The sequence below is a fragment of the Papio anubis genome, chromosome 9 (assembly GCF_008728515.1).
Source record: "Papio anubis isolate 15944 chromosome 9, Panubis1.0, whole genome shotgun sequence".
NCBI lineage: Eukaryota > Metazoa > Chordata > Mammalia > Primates > Cercopithecidae > Papio > Papio anubis.
Genome location: NC_044984.1, coordinates 46,148,315 through 46,172,837, shown reverse-complemented (window position 1 = coordinate 46,172,837; position 24,523 = coordinate 46,148,315). Strand labels below are relative to the sequence as shown.

At 48.0% G+C, this 24,523-nt stretch overlaps 2 protein-coding genes across 6 annotated transcripts in view; both read left to right on the top strand.

The window, feature by feature from the left end:
* Nucleotides 1–292: 292 nt before the first annotated feature.
* CELA1 (chymotrypsin like elastase 1) lies at nucleotides 293–19,114 on the top strand. Its single transcript, XM_017945875.3, has 8 exons — nucleotides 293–432; nucleotides 1,137–1,219; nucleotides 3,469–3,569; nucleotides 4,632–4,757; nucleotides 5,311–5,447; nucleotides 7,013–7,158; nucleotides 17,584–17,733; nucleotides 18,811–19,114. The coding sequence occupies exons 1-8, from the start codon at nucleotides 393–395 to the stop codon at nucleotides 18,826–18,828; spliced, it is 801 nt and encodes a 266-aa protein (XP_017801364.1). The 5' UTR covers nucleotides 293–392; the 3' UTR covers nucleotides 18,829–19,114.
* A 4,239-nt stretch (nucleotides 19,115–23,353) lies between these two features.
* Nucleotides 23,354–24,523, top strand: part of BIN2 (bridging integrator 2) — a 39,843-nt gene continuing 38,673 nt past the window's right edge. For 4 of the 5 annotated variants that reach the window (XR_002515647.2, XM_003906388.5, XM_021922365.2 and 1 more), the window contains exon 1: nucleotides 23,354–23,525. Coding sequence is in view for 3 of the 5 variants with exons in the window: in XM_003906388.5 (XP_003906437.3) it covers nucleotides 23,358–23,525 (168 nt within the window). In the remaining 2 variants the exon portion in view is untranslated. The remainder of the gene's footprint in view (nucleotides 23,526–24,523) is intronic. The other variant, XM_009180757.4, reaches the window with a different exon arrangement.

Sequence of the window (24,523 nt, the reverse complement as noted above, 5' to 3'; positions counted from 1 at the left end):
CCCCCGGCCTCCAGCTGCTAGTGCACGGGGCAAGTCTCTGCAATCACGGTGCCACTGAGGACAATGAGGGAGTGATGGATGATGAGGGGTGCTCCCTTAGGGAAAAACGAGCCCTGGTTCTCCATCTTATTTCTGAAAAAGAGTTTGTTGGCTGCTTTTCAATTAAAAGCAGATGATTATTTCAGCTCTGGCCTTGTTCTGTCTTTGAATAACAGATACATTAGTTTACTTGAAATACTTTCATTTGTATTTCCATGTCACCTGTGATTTTCCCTGCCTTGCACCCTCAGCCCTGCCAGTTGGCAAGAAGACGGTCAGCAAAGCTGCTGCTAAGAGGAGTATAAAGAGGGCTTGGTCCAAGCAAGAGGGCAGTGGTCTAGTCCATCGGCAATATGCTGTGCTTCCTGGTGTTCACAACCCTGGTCCTTTATGGTAAGTGGATCATGTGGCCTGAGGTCTACAGGGAGGGGGACTTGGGCAGGAGGGTCAGCAAATCTTCCCTAAGTCCAGGCCAGCACCCTGTCCCAGGACAGGTGGGACGCTCTGCCTGCAGAGTGTCCTTTACTCTCCTGGAGGCCAAGATAGAAAAGATCAGGGCCACTGGCTATTCAGGCCCCTCTGGGTGGCAGGTCCCTGGGCCACAAAGCAGAGAGAAGCCCCTTCTGGTAGTGGGGTGGGTCCCTGGGCTTCCCCACCACCCCCATTGACAGGAGGACTTTCTCAGCAGGTACCTGGCTGGGGTGTGCACTGCAGGCCCTGCACCCTGGAGAATCCTGCCAAAGCATTAGGGGGCTGGGGGGGGGTCAAAGAATGGGGGGGTCTCTTCAGGCCAAAGGGTGATCTTGAGCAAGGAGGAGACCACAAGGAGCCTCTGGGGCCTAGTCTGGTGGTTTAAGAGAGGTCCTTCATACCATGCCAGAGTTCTGGGAACACCCGGGGGAAACAGAAGGCACCCAGGCACCCCTGCTTTCAAAAGGGACTCAGAGAACTCACAGCTGGGCCCCTCATTTATTAGAGAGGAGCTGTGAATTTGCAGACAAGGCCAACATTCCTCAAAACACAACCGCCACCCCCCACCCCTATCCCTGGCTGACCCCACGCTTAGTCATCACTCACTTTTCTTCTGCCCCACAAAGGACACAGCACCCAGGACTTTCCGGAAACCAACGCCCGCGTAGTGGGAGGGACTGAGGCCGGGAGGAATTCATGGCCCTCTCAGGTGGGTGTTCCTTCCCAGCCCCAGACTTCCACCCAAATAAGAGCGCAGCGCATGACATAAGGTGTGTGTGTTTGTGCATGTCCCTATCAACAAGCAGCTCTCCAACTGTCTAGGTTCTAGATTTTAAAGATGGATGGGATCAGGCTTAGGTGGTTTTCTAAATGCAAAAGGGCTTGGAGGAGGGTATTTATACACGAACCACACTCCCTCTTCAAGGCACACACCCAAACACAAGATACATTTGTATTCCCAGTGACAGCACTTGTGCCACGCAAGAAAGACTGGGTGCCAGACACACACCTTGGACTCCACATACCTTGAAACACATGCACACCACTCCACACTGCCACACTGTGTGTGTCACAATGCTTGCACGTGTGCACACACACACGTACAGCATGCGACTTAGTTGGCTATTTAGAGTTTCCACTTTCCTAACAGGGCAGCTGGGCCCTGATTTAAGCAATCTAAACATGTAAACCTGGCAAATTAAGTGGCGAAGATCCACACTTTGAGAGGATATCACTGCAACCAGAGTTTCAGCTTATAAAAGTCTGAGCCCCAGTTTTCAGGAGTAGAGCTATTACATAATATGAGGTGCTAGAAGAAGAGATATGAACTGATAAAAATGAACATCCCATTGGTATTTCTTTCTTTTGTTTTTCTTTGAGATGGAGTTTTGCTCTCATTGCCCAGGCTAGAGTGCAATAGCGTGATCTCAGTTCACTGCAACCTCTGCCTTCTGGGTTCAAGCAATTCTCCTGCATCAGCCTCCTGAGTAGCTGGGATTACAGGCGCCTGTCACCATGCCCAGCTAATTTTTGTATTTTTAGTAGAGACGGGGTTTCACCATGTTGGCCAGCTGGTCTCAAACTCCTGACCTCACGTGATCCGCCCGCCTCAGCCTCCCAAAGTGCTGGGATTACAGGCGTGAGCCACCACGCCTGGCCTCCCATTGGTATTTCTAAGTAGTCCCTGAAGTGGGGATTCAGGAGATGTCTTGAAAACACTGAAGGTAGAGCTCTGGAGACCTAAGCCTGTGGGGCTTAGGTGATGGAGCAAATCTTTGGCTATAGTTCCTTTTTTTTTTTGGTGGGGGGAGCAGGGGGGCAGATGGGGTCTCGCTCTGTCACCAGGCTGGAGTGCAGTGGCGCGATATTGGCTCACTGCAACCTCCACCTCCTGGGTTCAAGCGACTCTCCTGCCTCAGCCTCCCGAGTATCTGGGACTACAGGCGCGTGCCACCATGCCTGACGAATTTTTGCATTTTTAGTAGAGATGGGGTTTCACCATGTTGGCCAGGATGGCCTCGATCTCCTGTCCTCATGATCCACCCACCTTGGCCTCCCAAAGTGCTGGGATTACAGGCGTAAGCCATGGTGCCCGGCCTATAGTTCCTCTTTTTTTTTTTTTTTTTTTTTGAGACGGAGTCTGGCTCTGTCGCCCAGGCTGGAGTGCAGTGGCCGGATCTCAGCTCACTGCAAGCTCCGTCCCCCGGGTTTACGCCATTCTCCTGCCTCAGCCTCCCAAGTAGCTGGGACTACAGGCGCCCGCCGCCTCGCCCGGCTAGTTTTTTGTATTTTTTAGTAGAGACGGAGTTTCACCGTGTTAGCCAGGATGGTCTCGATCTCCTGACCTCGTGATCCGCCCGTCTCGGCCTCCCAAAGTGCTGGGATTACAGGCTTGAGCCACCGCGCCCGGCCACCTATAGTTCCTCTTTAAGGGAGAACAGAGGTAGAAGGAGTTCCAAAAAATGGGTTCTAGGTCCACTGCAACAACCTAGAGAGATAATGCCAAATACACTGTGTGCCTTTACTCCTCATTCATGTACACAGCAAACATCACCAAATGATGGAGCATCCCTTCCTGCTGACCCCAGAAGCATCTACACACCCCTTATCAATGCCACACTCCAGGTGGCCACTACCAACCAATTCGTAGTAATTGGCAGGTCAGATGAAACCTATTTGCCATCCCTAGCCCAGAAAGAGAATGTTTTGAAGGACAGCAGGAGTTTAAGGAGGTGACATGTAGTTTAAGGCAAAGTCTTTTATATTTAATTATTTTTGATGTAGAGGTGAGATCTCACTATGTTGCCCAGGCTGGTCTCCAGCTCCTAGGCTCAACTGATCCTCCCGCCAAAGCCTTCCAAAGTGCTGGGATTACTGGCATAAGCCACTGCGTCCGACCTGGGGCAAAACCTTTTGAGAAACACCAACCTATCCCTTCTTTCTTTCCTCCCCATCTAGATTTCCCTCCAGTACCTGTCTGGAGGTTCCTGGTATCACACCTGCGGAGGGACCCTCATCAGACAGAACTGGGTGATGACAGCTGCTCACTGCGTGGATTCGTAAGAAAAACAAAGACGAGCTTTCCTGGGCTCCTGGAAGGGGAAGGGGCTGACCCTTCTGAAGGATAACATAACTCTGCCCTCTCCGGACAGCACTTCAGGGACTGGGCAGTGGCCCCTTTCCTGTTCAGGGCCTGCAGGGAGGTAGTACGGTGAAAGCACAAATTTTGGAGCCAGGGAAGCTCAAATTCAAATCTTGCTCCACTAAATTCTAGCTATGTAGCCTTGGGCAACTATGCTCCCATTCTCCTATCTCTAAAATGGGCTAAGAACATTTACTCTGTAGAAATGTTGTGAGGATTGAGTAAATATGTAAGTGCTTAGTCAACGTCTGACTGGTGACTATTTTTTCCTATTTGTCTTGGGCAATGGTTTTCATACTTCAGCATGTGTCAGAATCACCTGGAAGGCACACATTGCTGGGCCCCACCCAGCAGAGTTTCTGATTTGGTAGGTCCAGGGTGAGGCCTGATAATTTGCATTTCTAACAAGTTTCCAGGTGATGTTCATGCTACTGGCCCAGGAACCACACTTTAAAAATGACCAGCCTAGAAGTCTATGCTTCCTTCAAAATATTGGTGCCTGAGAGCCATTATTTCATTTATGTGCACTACACCTCTCCCAGGTTACAAGATATTCAGCCTATGATGTTAAACTCAGAAAATGAAAGTGATGGTAGTTTTTTTTCACTTCCACAAGTTAGTCAATTAGGGAATGAAAGAGCTTGTTACTTTCTCATTTTGGAGAGTCTTATATCCCTCCTCTACCTGGACCAGGTGAGATGGGTTCCTGTCCTAAGATAAGAAACAAAACCTGGGCACAGTGGCTCACACCTGTAGTCCCAGCTACTAGGGAAGCTGCGGTGGGAGGATCACTTGAGCCTGGGAGATTGAAGCCAGCCTGGGCAACACAGCAAAACCCCATCTCTTAAAAAAAAAAAAAAAAGAAATTTTCTTTAATAATAATAATAATAAAAGGATGGTTTTCCAACTTTTCTCTAAGTGGGAGAAAGAGAAGGTTTGAGTCCCCTGGATGACTCAAGACTTCCTTCTCTCACGCCAGCCCGAAGACTTTCCGCGTGGTGGTTGGAGACCATAACCTGAGCCAGAACGATGGCACCGAGCAGTACGTGAGTGTACAGAAGATCGTGGTGCATCCAAACTGGAACAGCAATAACGTGGCTGCCGGGTAGGAGCAAGTCCAAGCTGGCCCTGGGCTGGGCAATGAGGCCTGACTAGCCAACAACTGGCTGCCTTCACCTGTTCTTTCAGAGAGCTAGAGGGACTGCATGGCCTGAAGCCTGGACAATGACTCCTGGCCTGGCCTTTAGTTAAGGAGCCCAGCTGAGCCTGAGAGAGGGCACCATGTCCTAGAGGGAGCAATGAGCTGGCTCATTCATCCAGGAGGACTTTGAGAATTTACGTTCTGGGCCAGGCACGGTGGCTCATGCCTATAATCCCAACACTTTGGGATTCCCCCATTCTCAACTTCCCCGCCTTGCAAAGGTCAGCGCTAGGCTGCAATACCAATGTCCCACCAGCAGATGCTGCTGTTAAACATAGAATGTTTACCTGTTAAACTAATTGCTCTAGTTTGAGGCTTAGCAAGTGAGCCCCGTACTTCTTCAAAATCGTCACTTTCCAATTGCACAAGGATACAAATGCTGAAAGAGGGCCAGTATATATGCTGACCTCAGGGAAGAGCTGATCCCATGAGTGAGCAGTCTCCTTTTCTCCTGCAGCTATGACATCGCCCTGCTGCGCCTGGCCCAGAGCGTTACCCTCAATAGCTATGTCCAGCTGGGTGTTCTGCCCCAGGAGGGAGCCATCCTGGCTAACAACAGTCCCTGCTACATCACAGGCTGGGGCAGGACCAAGAGTAAGTTGCCTACATTGGCACAATCCACCACGGGGATCTTGATTACGTAGCTGAGCTTCTAAGGCACCTTTTTCTGTGGTCCTAGGTGCTTATGGCCAGAGACCAGGAGCTAAAGGAACCATAGATACAATAACTGATGCATTATATCAAGCTAAGAATGGGCTGTGAAATACTTCACAGATTCATGGACTCTTAGAACAAAAAAAGACTTTACCACAGATAATTTTTTTTGTTACCAGCCCCTCATTTTAAAAATTAATTTATGGCCAGGCGCGGTGGCTCACGCCTGTAATCCCAGCACTTTGGGAGGCTGAGGCGGGCAGATCACGAGGTCAGGAGATCGAGACCATCCTGGCTAACACGGTGAAACGCTGTCTCTACTAAAAATGCAAAAAATTAGCTGGGCGTGGTGGCGGGCGCCTGTAGTCCCAGCTACTTCGGAGGCTGAGGCAGGAGAATGGCGTGAACCCGGGAGGTGGAGCTTGCAGTGAGCCGAGATCGCACCACTGCACTCCAGCCTGGGCAACTGAGCGAGACTCCGTCTCAAAAAAAAAAAAAAAAATTAATTTATTTATTTAGGGACAGGGTTTCGCTCTGTCACCCAGGCTGCAACCTCTACTTCCTAGGCTCAAGTGATCCTCCCACCTCAGCTGCAACCTCTACTTCCTAGGCTCAAGTGATCCTCCCACCTCAGCCTCCTGAGTAGCTGAGACTATAGGCATGTACCACCACACTTAGCTAATTTTTAAATTTTCTTGTAGAGATGGGATCTCACTATATTGCCTAGGCTGGCCTCAAACTCCTGAGCTTAAGAAATCCTCCCACCTCAGCCTCCCAAAGTGCTGGGATTACAGGCATGTGCCACTGCATCCAGCCAGCCCTTCATTTTATACATGAGGAAACCAAGGTCCAAAGAAATTAAGGATCCTTAGCTGAGCGTGAGTCTGTAGTCCCAGGTATTCAGGAGGCTGAGGAAGGAGGATCACTTAAGCCTGACCAACATGGAGAAACCCCAACTCTACTAAAATTTCACAATTAGCCAGGCATGGTGGTAGATGCCTGTAATCCCAGCTACTCGGCAGGCTGAGGCAGGAGAATTGCCTGAATCTGGGAGGCAGAGGTCGTGTGAGCCAAGATTGCTCCATTGCACTCCAGCCTGGGCAACAAGAGTCAAACTCCATCTCAAAAAAGAAATGGAAACAAGCATGCACAATCCCAGTTCTGCTCCATGGAGCTTGCAGGAGGAGACGGAACAGACAGATAAATCATCCACAAATAAGCCCATTCCATGGTGCAACTAAGTTATCCACGAGTGGAAAGAGCAGGAGTAGGGTTGGTGACTTGGAGCCTAGGTACAGTAAGCAAGGCTGCCTCCCTGAGGGAAGGGTCCTGTGCAGCCATATAAAGAGAGAAGACAGAAGGATCCACCACACGCAACAGGCAGAGAGAAGGAGTTTGCCCTGAGTTCAGCTTTCACGAGAGTTTGGGAAGGTGTGGCAAGGGTGGAAGGTTTTTCCACTGGACAACATTTGGAGCTGACCGCCATTGCTATGTGTCCTGTTCAGCCAATGGGCAGCTGGCCCAGACCCTGCAGCAGGCTTATCTGCCCTCTGTGGACTACGCCATCTGCTCCAGCTCCTCCTACTGGGGCTCCACTGTGAAGAACACCATGGTGTGTGCTGGTGGAGATGGAGTTCACTCCGGATGCCAGGTGAACACTTGCAGGGGGTGTCAGAAGTCCCACCCCAGATCCCACCACTCTCTGCCTATCCCTCTACCCCTCTTCCTCACCTCCGTATTCCACACTTACTCTTAGTCCGACACAGACTCAATTTTCTACTCTGGCATCTAAGTGAGAATGATTCTGTGCTGGTAACTCTATACACACAGAAACTCAAAGTTGAAAGGAACCTTAAAATTGTATCTCGCTCAATGCCCTCACTTCAAAGTTTGTACGTGGCCCAACATTTGTATGTTGTTGTTGGTATATGTGTGTGTTCTTAGAATTTGTTACTTAGATTTTTTTTTTTTTGAGATGGAGTTTCACTCTTGTTGCCCAGGCTGGAGTGCAATGGGACGATCTCAGCTCACAGCAACCTCCGCCTCCCGGGTTCAAGCAATTCTCCTGCCTCAGCCTCCCAAGTAGCTGGGATTACAGGCGTGTGCCACCACACCCAGCTAATTTTTTCTATTTTCAGTAGAGACAGGGTTTCTCCATGTTGGTTAGGCTGATCTCGAACTCCTGACTCAAGTGATCCGCCCACCTTGGCCTCCCAAAGTGCTGGGATTACAGGCGTGAGCCACCACGCCCAGCTGAATTTGTTACCTAGATTTTTTAACGGAAGCGATGGAGCAAGCCTGGAGAGGTGGTTGTGATGGTGTATAAGCAGTACCCTGCCTCCCCTCACCCATCAGTCCAACTTCTCTTGCAGTTCCTCCACCACCGTCCCTTTACCCCAGTGATATTTCTGGTGGTATGTACAGGTGAGTTTGACAGGGGAAAGTGCACAAAATAATTTTATAATAGCTTATATATAACAAATATAACCTTCCTCTATTTTGACAAGATCAATCAGCCACAAACCATCTTACAGATTTCTCTTTTTAAGTTTTATCATTATTATTATTTTAAGATAGAGATGGGGTCTTGCTTTGTGGCCCAGGCTGGTCTCAGACTCCAGGGCTCAAGTGATCCTCTCACCTCGGCCTCCCAAAGTGCTGGGAATACAGGCATGAGCCACCATGCCCCACCCTAGATTTCTTAGTGCAGTTTAACAACTGTTCATTATGTATCTACTATAGGCCAGGCATTGTGCTAACTGCTGAGGATACAAAGATGGATCAAACAGTGTCAAGTAAAGGAACTAGAGGCACAGACACACAATAGAACATTGTAATACAGTGTGGTTAAGTGTTAATAATCAGGATGTGCATGGGTGATAGGGAAGCCCAAGGGTAGGTACTTACCTCTACCTACTGGGGCTAGAAAAGACCTGCATTCCCCAAGAAAGTAGAATCTGTAGCTGGTCCTGAGGGGTAAACAGGAATAGGCCAGGCAAAAAGGAGAAAAGACATTCAGAGGGAGGGAACAGCATGAATAAAGGCAGGGGGCCAAGAAACAACCTAGAGTACATAGAGAATTATGGGGCATTCCCTAAGGCTACAGTAGAGCAGAGGCTGGAGGTCCACAAGCCAAATCTAGCTCATTGCTTGCTTTGTATGACCCATGAGCTTAGAACGGTTATTACATTTCTATTTATATATATATATGTGTGTGTGTGTGTGTGTGTGTGTGTGTGTGTGTATATATATATGTTTGGTTTTTTTTTCCTGAGATGGAGTCGCACTCTGTCACCCAGGCTGGAGTACAGTGGCGCAATCTCAGCTCACTGAAACCTCTGCCTCCCGGGTTCAAGCAATTCTCCTGCCTCAGCCTCCTGAGTAGCTGGGATTACAGGCACGCACCACCACGTCCAGCTAATTTTTGTATTTTTAGTAGAGACAGGATTTCACCATGTTGGCCAGGCTGGTCTCAAACTGGCTGGTCTCGGACTCCTGACCTCGTGATCCACCTGCCTCTGCCCCCAAAGTGCTGGGATTACAGGTGTGAGCTACCGCGCCTGGCTCTCTCTCTCTCTCTCTTTCTCTCTCTCTCTCTGTGTATATATATTTTTTTGTTTGTTTGTTTGTTTTGAGACAGGATCTCACTCTGTTGCCCAGGCTGGAGTGCAGTTGTACCATCATGGTTCACTGCAACCTCTGCCTCCTGGGCTCAGGTGATTTTCCCACCTCAGCCTCCCTAGTAGCTGGGACTACAGGCACACACCACCACACCCAGCTAATTTTTTGTATTTTTTGTAGAGACAGGGTTTCATCATGTTGCCCAGGCTGGGATTATTAATTTATTAATGGTAAGGAAAAAAAATCAGAATAATAATATGTCATGACACATGAAAAATATATAAAATTTCAGTGCCCATAAATAACATTTCATTGGAACACAGTCACAGTTGCTCATTTACAACTGTTTATGGTTGCTTTTTTTTTTTTTTTTTTTGAAGAGACAAGGTCTTGCTCCATCACTCAGGCTGGAGTACAGTGGTGCCATCTTGGCTCACTGCAGCCTCAACTTCCTAGGCTCTAATGATCTTCCCACCTCAGCCTCCCAAGCAGCTAGGATCACATGCACATGCCATCACACCCAGCTAATTTTGTTTTGTTTTTGGTAGTGACAAGGTCTCACTATGATGCCCAGGCTGGTCTTGAACTCCTGGCCTCAAGCAATCCTCCTGCCTTGGCCTCCTAGAATATGGGGATTATAGGCATGAGGCACCATGCCCAGCCTATGGCTGCTTTTGTACTACAACACAAAGTAGTTGTAACCAAGACTGTATGGCCTGCAAAGCCTGAAATATGTACTATTTGGCCCTTAACAGAAGAGGTTTGCTGACCCCTGGGCTAGAATAGAAGCTACCACCATACTAGGAAATGTCAAGAGGCAAGACTAGAGAGGCAAGCAAGAGCCGTACAACTCAGGGCTTCAAATGCCAGGCTTGGGGACATGAATCTTATCTCTTGGGCATTGGGAAGCCATCGAAGACTTCTGAACAGGAGACTAGTACAACCAGATTCACCTTTTAGAAGTGTTCTTTAGGCATGTTTTTGAAGAAGGCAAGAAAGGCAGGGAGATTGCCTAGAGGGCTATTGCAATGATCTAGGCAAGAAGTTTGAGGGCCTGAATTAAGGCAGCGGTGACAGGAACCGGAGGAGGGAAGGAGTAGGATCTCGAACAACAGTCAAGCATCTGGTTTAAGTGATTTGGGGGAGGGCATTGTTGCCCTGAAACAAGATTTACAGAGTTTGAGAGAGAAGATGATGAGTCTGGTTCCGGACAAGCTTTGTCTGAGATCTATACCTGAGATTCAGGTATAGCAACTGGTAAGAAATTTGTTGTCTTTTTTTATTTGTTTGTTTGTTTGTTTGTTTTTGAGTCTCCCTCTCTCACCCTCAGGCTGGAGTGCAGTAGCACTATCTCAGCTCATTGCCACCTCTGTCTCATGGGCTCAAGTGAGTCTACTACCTCAGGCTCCTGAGTAGCTGGGATTACAGGCATGTGCCACCACGCCTGGCTAATTTTTGTATTTTTAGCAGAGATGGGACTTCCCTATGTTGGCCAGGCTAAGTCTTGAACTCCTGACCTCAGCCTCCCAAAGTGCTGGGATTACAGGCATGAGCCATCACGCCTGGCCAAGAAATTAGATAGAAAGAGTGGGGCCTCGGGGAAGAGCTGGTCTAGAGATACCCACTGAGAACAAATCAGATCCCATCCCAGGGAAAAACTATTGAATGAGAAAAGAGCAGTGGGTTGGGAATGAACTGTCAGCACATAAATACTTGAGTGTTTCAGGGATAGGTGGAGGACAAAGAAACCACTAGGATCTAACAAAGGAGAAGTAGATGTAAGATAAAAATCTGGTAATAAGGGTATTATGAAATCTCAGGAAGTACTTACAGATATCACATAATATACAATTCACCCAGAAGCCACAGTAGATAAGAGCTGAAAGTGGCCACTCTGGCAATTGTAACCTTGGCAAGAGCAGTTTCAGTGGAGTGGTGAGGGCAGAAGCTTGTCTGAAGGGTAAGGAATAAAGAGGCAATAAGAAATATAACTGGCAGGGTGTAGTGGCTCATGCCTATAATCCCAAGATTTTGGCAGATTGAGGTAGGAGGATCACTTCAGCCCAGGAGTTAGAGACCAGCCTGGGAAACATAGGGAGACTTCATCTCTACAAAATTTTAAAAATTAGGCCAGGTGCGGTGGCTCATGCCTGTAATCCCAGCACTTTGAGAGGCCGAGATGGGCGAATCATGAAGTCAGGAGATCGAGACCATCCTGGCTAACACGGTGAAACCCCGTCTCTACTGAAAATACAAAAAATTAGCCGGGCATGGTGGCAGACGCCTGTAGTCCCAGCTGCTGGGGAGGCTGAGGCAGGAGAATGTCATGAACCCTGGAGGTGGAGCTTGCAGTGAGCAGAGATTGTGCCACTGCACTCCAGCCTGGGCGACAGAGCAAGACTCTGTCTCAAAAAAAAAAAAAAATTAGCTGGATGTGGTGGAGTGCACCTGTAGCCCCAGCTACTTGGAAGGCTGAGGTGGAAAGATCACTTGAGCCGAGGAGTTCGAGGCTGCAGTGAGCTATGATTGCACCACTGCACTCCAGTCTGAGCAACAGAGTGAGACCCTGTCTCAAAAGAGGACAAAAAAAAGGAAGAACAAAAATGTCTGGTAGCTTTAAGGACAGCAAGTCATGGAGGGAATGGATCTTCTAAAAGAAAAAAATTGGCCGGGCGCAGTGGCTCACACCTGTAATCCCAGTGCTTTGGGAGGCCGTGGCAGGCAGATCACGAGGTCAGGAGTTCGAGACCAGCCTGGCCAGCATGGTGAAACCCTGTCTCTACTAAAAATACAAAAAATTAGCCAGGCATGGTGGCACGTGCCTGTAATCCCAGCTACTCAGGAGGCTGAGGCAGGAGAATTGCTTGAACCTAGGAGGCAGAGCTTGCAGTGAGCCAAGATCGCGCCACTGCATTCCAGCCTGGGCGACAGAGTGAGACTCCGTCTCAAAAAAAAAAAAGAGAAAAGAAAACTGAGTGCATAAATAGGCAGAAAGGAAAGAATCCTGTAGAGTCAGAGAGAGGTAATAATAATAATGGATGGCACAAGATCCCACAGGAGAAGAAAGATATGGAACTAAGAGCACAGATGGAGCTGGCTCTGAACAGGAAGAGGGATACCAGATGTGCACACAGACATGGAAAAGTTTGCAGGATTTGGTAGCCGAACATTGGCAGGTGTTCTACATTATTGCTTGCAGTTACTCATGAACTAGGAGGAGTCAATTTGACTGCTGAAAATGAAGGGGACAGGGTTGTATGGGTCTGGAATAGTTAATGTGAATGGGAGGATTGTCTTCCAAGATGTTGCTGATTGGTTGTTTGGAGACCAGACTATGACCACATGGGTATATGATTCACTCTGTTTTACTCAAAGACAGTTTCCTGTATGATTGGGGTAAAAGGACAGGATTACAGATCAACTGCAAGGTCCAAACTAGATGGAGGACAGAGAGAAGCTGGCAGGAAGCTGGCAGGAGGCTGGCAGGAGGCTGACAGGCTGGCTGAAACTATAAAATGAAAGGGTTAGGCCAGGCACGGTGGCTGATGCCTGTAATCCCAGTGCTTTGGGAGGCCGAGGTGGGCAGATCACGAGGTCAGGAGATCGAGACCATCCTGGCTAACATGGTAAAAACCCTGTCTCTGCTAAAAATACAAAAAATTAGCCAGGCGTGGTGGCGGGTGCCTGTAGTCCCAGCTACTAGAGAGGCTGAGGAAGGAGAATGGTGTGAGCCCGGGAGGCGGAGCTTGCAGTCATCCGAGATCACGCCACTGCACTCCAGCCTGGGTGACAAAGCAAGACTCCGTCTCAAAAAAAAAAAAAAAAAAAAGATTAAAAAGTTTTTTGGGTGTATGAGTGCAAAGAACCATGGAAATAAACTAGCCAATTCATCCTAGTTTGCCCTAGACTTTCCTGGTATTAACATTTAAAAGTCCTGTATCCCAGGGACTCTACCTGGGAATAAGGGGGAAAATAGAGAGACTAATGCATAATGCAACCTCTTCTAGGCCCTCATCAGCCAGCTTCACCTATAACCTCCTAAGGTTTAACCTTTCTGAGTGATTACACATGGCTGTGCTCTCCCATAAGCCCTGAGCTCTAAAAAACGAGTATTTTTCTTCTGGCTGCCACTCCAAATTGACAATTCTCGGAGGCAATTGTGTCCCCAGGTCCCTCCCCACTGGAGTTTCTCAAATACTGTGTCTTCTGGGCTTTCAGAGTTCTGGGTCTCCAACCCTTCTCCTCAGAGTGGATTCACTTAGAATCTCCCATTTCAATCAGCCTATCCCCACTGAGTTCTCTTCCAACTGTTCCTTCTGCTCTAAAATCCTCAGCCCCACCCTCCAGCTCTCCAGAGGCTTGGTCTCTTTTCAGATCAATTAGTACAAGACAATAGTATTATATGCAATTCATTTATCTATCATTCCTCTAGCCCCTGAAATACTCTCAAATCCCTAATAGAATTTAGGTGGAAGAGACTGTTTTGTTTTGAGTACAATAATCTAAAGAAAACATCCTTTCCTAAATAGCAGTTAGGGTGGAGTACAGGTAGTTCCACTTTAAAATAATTACCCCTGGCTGGGCACGGTGGCTCATGCCTATAATCCCAGCACTTTGGGAGGCTGAGGTGGGAGGATCACTTAAACTCAGGAGTTAGAGATTAGCCTCAGCAACATAGGGAGACCCTGCCTCTGCAAAAATTTAAAAAATTAGCCAGGCAAGGTGGCGCACACTGTGGTCCCAGCTACTTGGGATACTGAAGTGGGAGGATTGTTTGAGCCGAGATTGAGACTGCGGTGAGCTATGATCATACCACTGCTCTCCAGCCTGGGCAGAGGCTCTGTCTTTAAAAAAAAAAAAAAAAAGTCGTGCTCAGTGGCTCATGTCTGTAATCCCAGCACTTTAGGAGGCCACAGTGGGTGGATCACCTGAGTTCAGGAGTTCAAGACCAGTCTGACCAACATGGGGAAACCCCATCTCTACTAAAAATACAAAATTAGCCGGGTGTGGTGGCTTATGCCTGTAATCCCAGCTACTTGGGAGGCTGAGGCAGGAGAATTGCTTGAACCTGGCAGGTGGAGGTTGTGGTGAGCTGAGATTGTGCTATTACACTCCAGCCTGGGCAACAAGAGTGAAACTCCATCTCAAAAAAAAAAAAAATTAACGGGGCATGGGGTCACACATCTGTAGTCCCAGCTACTCTGGAGGGTGAGGCAGGAGAATCACTTGAACTCGGGAGGTGGTGGTTGCAGTGAGCCGAAATGGCACTACTGCACTCCAGCCTGGGTGACAGAGCGAGACTCCCGTCTCAAAACAAAACAAACACACACACAGAATTATCTCAATTTGAAATTTTGGTCTCTTTCCCTAGTTTTTTTTTTTTTAAGTTTTACTTTTGTTTGTTTTTGAGACAGAGTCTTGTTCTGTCGCCCAGGCTGGAGTACAGTGGGGTGATCTCAGCTCACTGCAACCTCCTCCTCCTGGGTTCTTGTGTCTCAGCCTCCTCAGAAGCTGGGATGATAGGCACGTGCCACCATACCTGGCTAATTCTTTTTGTATTTTTAGTAGAGTCAGGGTTTCGCTATGTTGGCCAGGCTGGTCTCAAACTCCTGGCCTTACGTGATCCGCCCACCTCGGCCTCCAAAATGCTGGGATTACAGGTGTAAGCCACCACACCTGGCCCCAAGTTTTACTTTTTATTGTAGCTTAAGTTGACAAATAAGATTATGGAGCTCAATAACAGAAAAGAATAGCTACTCTAGTTCTCCCACCCCACAGGAGGCCACTTTCAACTCTTCAGCTGATTCTTTTGGTGTCTACATCTATATCTTTAAAATTATATACTTACACTGCTATTTTTCAGTTGAGACATTATGGCAGATGTGATTCTCTTTATTTTTTATATACATATACCTGCCCTCCAAGCATGACATTTTCTGATCACCACCTCAACCTCTCAAAATATTTTGGTTAGATCAACATTTGGTATTTACTATGATTATACCAAATACTATTTGCAACAAAATCATGTGATATATTCTAGGTTTACTTTTCATTTGCTGCATAACTTTTTTTTTTTTTTTTTTTGAGACAGGATCTTACTCTGTCTCCCAGGCTGGAGTGTAGTAGTAGCACAATCACAGCTCACTGCAGCCTTGAATTTCTGGGCTCAAGAAATCCTCCCACCTCAGTCTCCTGAGTAGCCAGGAAGACAGGCACATGCCACCACACTCAGCTGATTTAAAAAAATTTTTTTATAGAGATGGGGGTCTCACTTTGTAGCCCAGGCTTGTCTCAAACTCCTGGCTTTAGCTTAAGCAGTCCTCCTGCCTCAGTCTCCCAAAGTGCTGGGATTACAGTCCTAAACCACCATGGTCAGTCCTTGCTGCACAACTTTTCAATTTTCCCTGTTAATAATTATCTTTTTTATTTGCTTAATATAGTCAATTTTTCATTAATTCAACCCCACACACTCTCCACTAATTTGTTAAGTGACCTGTATCATCTTCTCTTGACCTAGTGGTCTATGTGGATCTATTTGCATTCATTGTGAGGGACACTTAATGGGTGGGTTTTCCTGGAAACTCCAGACCTTTGATCCAGAAAATGTTGTTTATTTGTTGATTTCCTCCCACTCTATTTTCTTTTCTCTTTCTAGAATTTCTGTTATTCACATGTTTACCTCCTAAGCTGGTCCTCTTATTTTCTCTATATCTTGTTTATTCTACTTATATTCCAATTCTTCTAGTCTATCATTTCTAAATCTATCAAAGTTATAATTTCCAAAGGCTCTTTTTGCTGTCTGAATGTTCTGTTTGGTAGTATGCCGTTCTTATATCATGGATGCATATTAGTCGTGGTTTTTTTTTTTTTTTTTTTTTTTTTTTTGTGAGATGGAGGCTTGCTCTGTCGCCCAGGCTGGAGTGCAGTGATACAGTCTCAGCTCATTGCAATCTCCAGCTCCTGGGTTCAAGTGATTCTCCTGCCTCAGCCTCCTGAGTAGCTGGGATTACAGACATGTGCCACCATGCCCGGCCAATTTTTGTATTTTTAGTAGAGATGGGGTTTCACTATGTTGGCCAGGCTGGTCTTGAACTCCTGACCTCAGGTGATCTGCCTGCCTCAGCCTCCCAAAGTGCTGGGATTACAGGTGTAAGCCATCGTGCGTGGCCTATTAGTCATGGTTTTATTGCTTGTTTTCTTCTCCCTACATAGTCTTAGTTGCCTTCATTTTTTATTTAGCTCCTTGTTTCTTTGTTTCAATCTTTATTTTTATATTAGAGGCATTCTTTAGATGTTTAGGGATCCTTAACCATCTGCTTTTTTCAGAGTGGGGGTGGTATTTTTGTCCAGAATGGGTGGGCTGATTGGTAGCTCTGAGCCTTAGATAGGGTTCATCAATAGTGGATTCTCTGTCAGGCAATCTGGCTGGGCCACTTTAGTGGAGGACCTCCAATGTCAGTATCTTTAGGTCTTTCCTCTTGGGCTGTTCAGTTTTGTTTTGTTTTGTTTTGTTTTTTGAGACAAGAGTCTCACTCTGTCGCCCAGCCTGGAGTGCAGTGGTGTGATCTCGGCTCACTATAAGCTCCACCTCCCAGGTTCATGCCATTCTTCTGTCTCAGCTTCCTGAGTAGCTGGGACTACAGGCGCCCACCATCATGCCCGGCTAATTTTTTTTATTTTTTATTTTAGTAGAGACAGGGTTTCACCGTGTTATTCAGGATGGTCTCAATCTCCTGACCTTGTGATCCACCTGCCTCAGCCTCCCAAAGTGCTGGGATTACAGGCGTGAGCCACCGCGCCTGGTGGGCTGTTCAGTTTTTCCAGAGAAGTATCTTCCCGTTTTATGTATGGCATTATGGATCTGGCATTCTGGAAGCTGAGTAAGAGGTAGGCAAGAACATAGTCCATAAACCCAGGTTCCCAATTGAGCACGTAACCCAATATATCACTTTCCTCTTCATTCCAGTTTAGTTTAGCATGTGTTGACTACCAAGTCTAAATACTTGGTCTAATTATACCCATTGGTGTAAATGCTGGGGATAAAGAAATTATTAGAATGCCCTATTTTTGCCACCCTAAGTTCAATTTAAGCCAATAAAAGCAATTGAACTTTAGATGTTTAAAGTTCTATGCTAGCATTGTGGAGAGGAAAGATCTTGGTAAGAGTTTTTGTCTCAGGAAGCTCATAGACATGTGTGGGAGGCAGAAACAAATTATGAAACCAAAATACAAGGCAGAACATGAAAGAAGTGCAGCAAAAGAGAAGAAGTATTGTGGTTGTTTAGAAAGGAAGAAGAGATTCATTTTGATTGTGGGGACATGAAGGAAGTGGAGATTTGCATTGGAGCTTTAAAACTGTACAGAATTTCACAACCAGAGACACGGGGCGGGGGGAGTGCAAGCAAAAGCCCAAAGATCTGGAGTGTTAGGACTCTGTTTCTCCTCCCTGCAGGGTGATTCTGGGGGTCCCCTCCATTGCTTGGTGAATGGCAAGTATTCTGTCCACGGAGTGACCAGCTTTGTGTCCAAGCAGGGTTGTAATGTCTCCAGGAAGCCTACAGTCTTCACCCGGGTCTCTGCTTACATTTCCTGGATAAATAAAGTGAGTCCTCTCAAATGATGGGTTGAAATGGGGTCACCTGGAGACCCACACACTGGCTGGGTTGGGGAACAAAAGTTGGATGGACTGGGCAAGCCGTCACCTTCCTTACTACATTCATGTGTTTACTCCCTTCCCTTCCTTCCATAGCATACTTTCCCTCAATAATGCTGCCATCCTGAATTCCCTCCCCTCCACATACGCACAGAGCAGACTTCACTGTATTATTTATTGCTTAGGGTAAGACAGCGGCAACATCAAATCTGAACCAGGCACATATCAGTGCCTTCCTAAGTCGAAGCCCAGGGAAAAACAGGTTCTGAAAGGCCTGCGTACTCCTAGGCAAGGGAAGGAGGCACCAACTTCCTCTCCCACAAGGTCTTTCTAAGGACATTAGGATAATTTGCTCTAACTTTTTTTTGAGACGGAGTCTCACTCTGTCACCCAGGCTGGAGTGCAGTGGCTTGATCTCAGCTCACTGCAGCCTCTGCCTCCTGGGTTCAAGTGATTCTCTTGCCTCAGCCTCCCAAGTAGTTGGGATTATAGGCATGTACCACCACACCCGGCTAAATGTTTTCTGTATTTTTAGTAGAGATCGGGTTTCACCATGTAGGTCAGGCTGATCTTGAACTCCTGACCTCAGGTGATCCACCTGCCACCCAAAGTGCTGGGATTACAGGCATGAGCCACAGCGCCAAGCCTACTCTAATTTTTGAAAGGTTTTACCACCTTAAATAATGCTTGAGAGTTAGGTGAGGCTCTGCCTACACTGACCTGGTAGAAAGGCCACACAACACATTTCACTGTGCCCTCCACCCTTCAAACACATTCTGGAGCCTTGTGTATTAATCTTGGCTCACGGCCATTTTAAGGTCTGTCTTTGCCACTGTGTTCTGGGTATGTACCTATAACACTGAGCTGCCCTATCACAGTTGAGGCTGACTTCCTGCCGCCCTGTCCTCCACACCGTCAACTTCCCATAAACCCAGTACAAAACCATACTTAACTTGGAGCCCTGAGGAAATACGAAAGGAGGTAGGCAGGAGTTACTGACTGTGGACATAACTGTCTTTCCTTCAGACCATTGCCTCCAACTGAACATTTTCCTGAGTCCAATGACCTTCCCAAAATGGTTCTTAGATCTGCAACAGAACTTGTGATCATCAAGTAAAAAACATTCTAAAAGACTATTGAGCCATTGATAGAAAAGCAAATAAAACTGGATATACATTATCATACTGTGTCTATTTGTAATTAAGCCCTCCAGAGCAGGGGTCCCTATGCCTGATGATCAGTCACTGTCTCCCATCACCTCCAGATAGGACCGTCTAGTTGTAGGAAAACAAGCTCAGGGCTCCCACTGAGTCTACATTATAGTGAGTTGTAAATTAGTTCACTATATATTACAATGTACACAATAAATACAATGCCCTTGAATCATCTCGAAACCATCCCCCACCCTGGTTCGTGGAAAATTGTCTTCCATGAAACTGGTCCCTGGTACCAAAAAAGTTGGGGACCACTGATTTAGAAGAAATGCAGTTATAGGATCCGAGTTGGATTTCACCACATCTGTGGGCAGGGTCTTCCCTTTGCTGCTACCTCTACCAGTCCACAACACAAACCCAGTGAGAGTAGTTTTATGTTATACATTTTGGGTTACTTTAGGATCTACCTATCCACTAATCTGTCCATCTACCCTATTCCTGTGGATATTTACTATATTTGAAGGCACAGAGTGCTTTAAAAAGTTCCCGAGTGGGCTGGATGAGGTGGCTCATGCCTGTAATCCCAGCACTTTGGGAGGCTGAGGTGGGTGGATCACCCGAGGTCAGGAGTTTGTGACCAGCCTGGCCAACATAGTGAAACCCCGTCTCTACTAAAAAAAAAATACAAAAATTAGCTGGGTGTGGTGGTGGGCGTCTCTACTAAAAAAAAATACAAAAATTAGCTGGGTGTGGTGGTGGGCGCCTCCACCCGGGAGGTGGAGGTTGCACTGAGCCAAGATTGCACCATTGCACTCCAGTCTGGGCAACAAGAGCGAAAGACCATCTCAAAAAAAAAAAGTTCCCGAGTGGGCCGGTTGCGGTGGCTCACGCCTGTAATCCCAGCACTTTGGGAGGCCAAGGTGGGTGGATCACGAGGTCAGGAGTTCGAGAGCAGCCTGGCCAAGATGGTGAATCCCTGTCTCTACTAAAAACACAAAAATTAGCTGGGCGTAGTGGCAGGTACTCCACTGGGCGTAGTAATCCCAGCTACTCAAGAGGCTGAGGCAGGAAAACTTGAATCCAGGAGGCGGAGGTTGCAGTGAGCCGAGGTCGTGCCACTGCACTCTAGCCTGGGCAACAAAGCAAGACTCTGTCTCAAAACAAACAAACAAAAAAAGTTCCTGAGTGACTGAATGTGCCCTAACTTTCCCAGGTAGACCGTGGGTTCATCCTTCTTTTGTTTCCCCCTTTAGTGCCTAAAACGAGTGCCCACTCCAAGTTTCTGGGTGATGGCAACTACTAGGATACACCAGAGATAAAAGTGTAAGATTAGGAGGCAGGGCAGATACCAGCAGACTAAGAAAGTGACAAATTAGAAAGGAGACTGGAGAAAATTGCTTGGGCCTGGAAGGTGGAGGCTGCAGTGAGCCAAGATTGCGCCACTGCATTCCAGCCTGGGCAACAGAGTGAGATTCTGTCTCAAAAAAAAAAAAAAAAAGGAGACTGGAGAGCTAAGAATAGAAAAAAGGACAGAAGAGAAAATACTAAACAAAGAAAGGAAAGGGTTGAGGGGAAGAGGCAGAACAGAAAGGAAGAGGCGACAACAACATAGGGCCTCAAGCTAAGTGTGAATCAGCACTTCAAGGCTGGGACTAAAATAGGCAACCGGATCCAGGGTTCTATAAACCACAGAGAACTGGGAAACTGATAATTCTGCTGTATCCTGGCCAGGGCTCAGTCTGTTAGAGTGGCCTATGAGAAAGCAAAGGGGGAACTGAAAGGGGAAGGCTAAAAAGGATGAGAAGCAGTTTTTCATGTCAATCACTGAAGACCAGACAAAAGGGACTAGGATATTAAACATTACAGAAGGAGAAACTGGCTGAGACAGACTCTGGAATTGGCAGGCTCAGCAGAGGCCTCTAGAACACTCCGTGTGCTATGAGAGGCTGAGTCTGTTGCCATCACAGTTCCATCACTGAGGAGCTGGGTGACTGTGGGCAAGTCATCAGCCCTTTCTGTGACTCAATTTCCCTATCTAATTAACTTCTAAAGGTTGTTTCTTCTCTAATACTACATAATTTGGAGACCATCAATTTCAGTTTGCAAGATATTGGCACTAAACAGAGTTTCTTAGGAGACAGTGGCTGGGTTGCATTGCTGAGGATGCCATATAGTCCTGGCAGGGACACAGGTATTGGCCTCCTTCTGCCAGTGACACAACTGTTAGCATTGCCATCTCCCCTCAGTGTTCTCGCAGTACTGCTATTCTCCATGCTTCTCCCCACTTCTCCCCATCCAACATCAAGACCTTCCATTTTTGTCACCCTGCCTCTTCCAGGGCATCACCAAGGCTAATATCCAGAATAAACCCTAATTGCCTGGCAGGGCACGGTGGTTCATACCTGTAATCCCAGCACTTTGGGAGGCTGAGGCGGGTGGATTGCTTGAGCTCAAGAGTTCCAGATCAGCCTGGGTAGCCAGGAGTGGTGGCATGCACTCACCTTAGTCCCAGCTACTCGGAAGGCTGAGGTGAGAGGATCACTTGGGCCTGGGAGGTAGAGGCTGCAGTGAGCCCTGATGGCACTGCTGCACTCCAGCCTGGGTAGCAAAGCAAGACCCTGTCTCCAAACAAACAAACCCTAGTCACCTATTGCCAGAAAATTTTGTATCCATCTCTACAAATGAATTAAGCACATTACATTATAATCACCTGATTACCCACCTATCTCCACCTCCAGACTTTAAGCATCTTTATTTATGTATTTATTTGTATTTATTAATATTTATTTTTTATTTACTGAGAAAGGGTCTCACACTTTGCCCAGGCTGGAATGCAGTGGCACCATCAGGGTTCACCGCAGCCTCTACCTCCCTTGGTTCAGGTGATCCTACCACCTCGGCCTCCCTGGTAGCTGGGACTACAGGTGTGTGCCACCACGTCCAATTAATTTTTGTATTTTTAGCAGAGACAAGGTCTTGCTATGTTGCCCAGGCTAGTCTCAAACTCCTGGACTCAAGCAATCTGCCTGCCCTGGCCTCCTAAAGTGTTGGGATTACAGGTGTGAGACATGGTGCCTGGCCAGACATGATTAAGCATCTTAAGGTCAGGGATTGCATTTTATTCATCCTTGGTTTCAGAACACCCAGCAATGCCTGCTACACAGTTGATCTGGAGTGCAGTAATGACTCTTTTGGAGAAAGAAGAGGAACACAATAGCATACAAGGGCCTTTAATTTTGTGTCAGGCCCCCAGCTTCCCCCCCACTCTTTAGGAAGTGTTATTTTGACCTTCTTCCCTTCCTTGAAGAAATTTTACCTGCACTGTAAAATCTGAGTGCGTGGTTCCTCCACGCCTAGTGTCCTAATCTCCAGCTATCCCCTCAAACAGGTCAGGGAGGAATTTTTTGGAGAACTTCTCCCTAGAGAAACAATAGTTGTCATCTCAACAGCCCCACCCCAATTTGCACAATCTGTCTGTGTTCACATTCTCACATTCTGCATCCATCCAGTACACTGTACACCAACTAGAAAAACTTGCTCTTCATCCCCGGCACGGGCGTCCATACTATCCTCCTCAGCCTTTTTTCAATGCGATCATTCCCTTGCCTAAGAACTAGCCCCCTACCCTGTTTCTATCTCCAGCTTAGTTGTTCCTCCCTTTCTTTTTTTTTTCAGACGGAGTGTCGCTCTGTCGCCCAGGCTGGAGTGCAGTGGTGCGATTTCGGCTCACTGCAACCTCCGACTCCCGGGTTCAAACAATTCTGTATCAGCCTCTCGAGTAGCTGGGACTACAGGCGTGCGCCACCACGCCCAGTTAACTTTTGTATTTTTCGTAGAGACGGGGTTTCACCGTATTGGTCAGGCTGGTCTCCTGACCTCAGGTGATCCACCCGCCTCGGCCTCCCAAAGTGCTGGGATTACATGCGTGAACCACTGCATCCGTCCGGCCTGTTTCTCTCTTTCAAGCCAGGATCGGGTGTCCTGCCCGCTTTCTGCACTCTATCCCTACCAGTTCGAGGTTTAGCGCCTACACCGCCACCTGGAACAAGAAACGCACTTTACATGGCGGCCTCGCATGCATACTCACAGAACCTAAACGTGTTTTCGATAGGGTAGGTCCTCTCGCTGAGTGGAACCCACACCATTTTCTACCCTGAGGTTGCAGTTACTTTCCAGTATTCAGCGTGATGGGAACTGGCTTTCCGGAGCGAACGAGTCTGGGCCCACTGCTGAGGATCTGGTTCAGTGAGGACGAGGTTTTTGGCAGGGGCTGGAGATCGGAAGCTGGCCTCGAGCGAGCGCTGCCTGAGGGCAGGCCCCGCCCCGCCCCTCGGGGCCGGCCTGACCGTGGTGGGCCGCGGGGCGGGCCGCAGGGCTGGCCAGGGGCGGCCTAAAGTGGCTCAGGGCCGGATGCGAGGCATGCTGGGAGCCCGCACTTCCTCCTCGGGGGCCTCAGAAAACCACAGGGCGCTGGGCCAGGGCGGCGGCCCCCGGGGAGCCGGCACGATGGCAGAGGGCAAGGCGGGCGGCGCGGCCGGCCTCTTCGCCAAGCAGGTGCAGAAGAAGTTCAGCAGGGCCCAGGAGAAGGTAGGTGGCCCGGCCTCGCCGTCTGTCTGGCCCACAGGAGCCGAGGCCGAGCCCGGGCGGGCAGGAGGGGTGGGCAGAGCGCTCAGGGGCCCCGAAGGGCCTGGGCTGACGAGAAGGGTCTCCCGCTCTCCCAGGGAAACGGGAGCGAGGAGTGGGCTTCCATGAAAACTGGCAGATTGGAGAGAGGTCGGAGACCGCCACCCGATCTTGGGCAAGGATGAGGGAAGCTGGGGAGACAACAGTCTCTGGCAGAACCTTCGACAACCCTCAGGCTGACCCAGAAAAGGTGAAAGAAAGGAAGTGACGGCGGTGGCCACCTTTGTATCAAGTTTTGTGCTAGCAATCCAAGATTGGTATTTGACAGATGATGAAATTGAAGGGTAATTTTCCTCAGAGGGCAATTTGCCCAAAGACAGCGATGCAGCGGGATGCCAGCGTGCACCCCCCACCGAAGGCTGGAATAATCTTGCATAGTTCTCCCCCTACCTCTCCCTGCCTGGCCTCTGGGTGGTGTTTCGGCTGATGTAAGCAGAAGCCCAAATCTGCTTCTTGTACCCTTCCTTTGGCGTTGGGGAGTACACTTCCCAGGGTGATGAACCACATCTGTGTTCAGAGTGTGTCCTTGGTTAGTGCCAGGTAGCCCTGCCCCAGAACTGGCATTTAGATAGCCCATCTATTACTTGCTTGGCAATCTAGATCATGGGGACATTCTCTACACATTTTGATGGCATTTTTGTTTCTACCTGTCCAGAATATTTTCTTTGCTTCTAACCTGAACCTCTGCTCTCCACCTACCAACCCTCTAGTAGACAAGGCGGTTTGGGAAGACATGTCAGCCAGAAGAAAGAGCGGGGGAAGAGAGACAAGAAGGACCTGAGATAGAGTTTCGGTTTGCCTTTTTTTCTCTCTCTCTTTATTAAGCCTACCCACCTTCTACAACGGAGAAGTTTTGGTTTTCTAAGAGCTGATGGACTTAGAAGCATTTGGATGAACAGCTC

Bases quoted from the DNA above. Each gene is read 5' to 3' on its own strand.
- CELA1 (XM_017945875.3), top strand. From the start codon at position 393: ATGCTGTGCTTCCTGGTGTTCACAACCCTGGTCCTTTATG. The intron at 433-1,136 runs GTAAGTGGATCA...TGCCCCACAAAG, and splicing joins CACAACCCTGGTCCTTTATG to GACACAGCACCCAGGACTTT. The intron at 3,570-4,631 runs GTAAGAAAAACA...CTCTCACGCCAG, and splicing joins GCTGCTCACTGCGTGGATTC to CCCGAAGACTTTCCGCGTGG.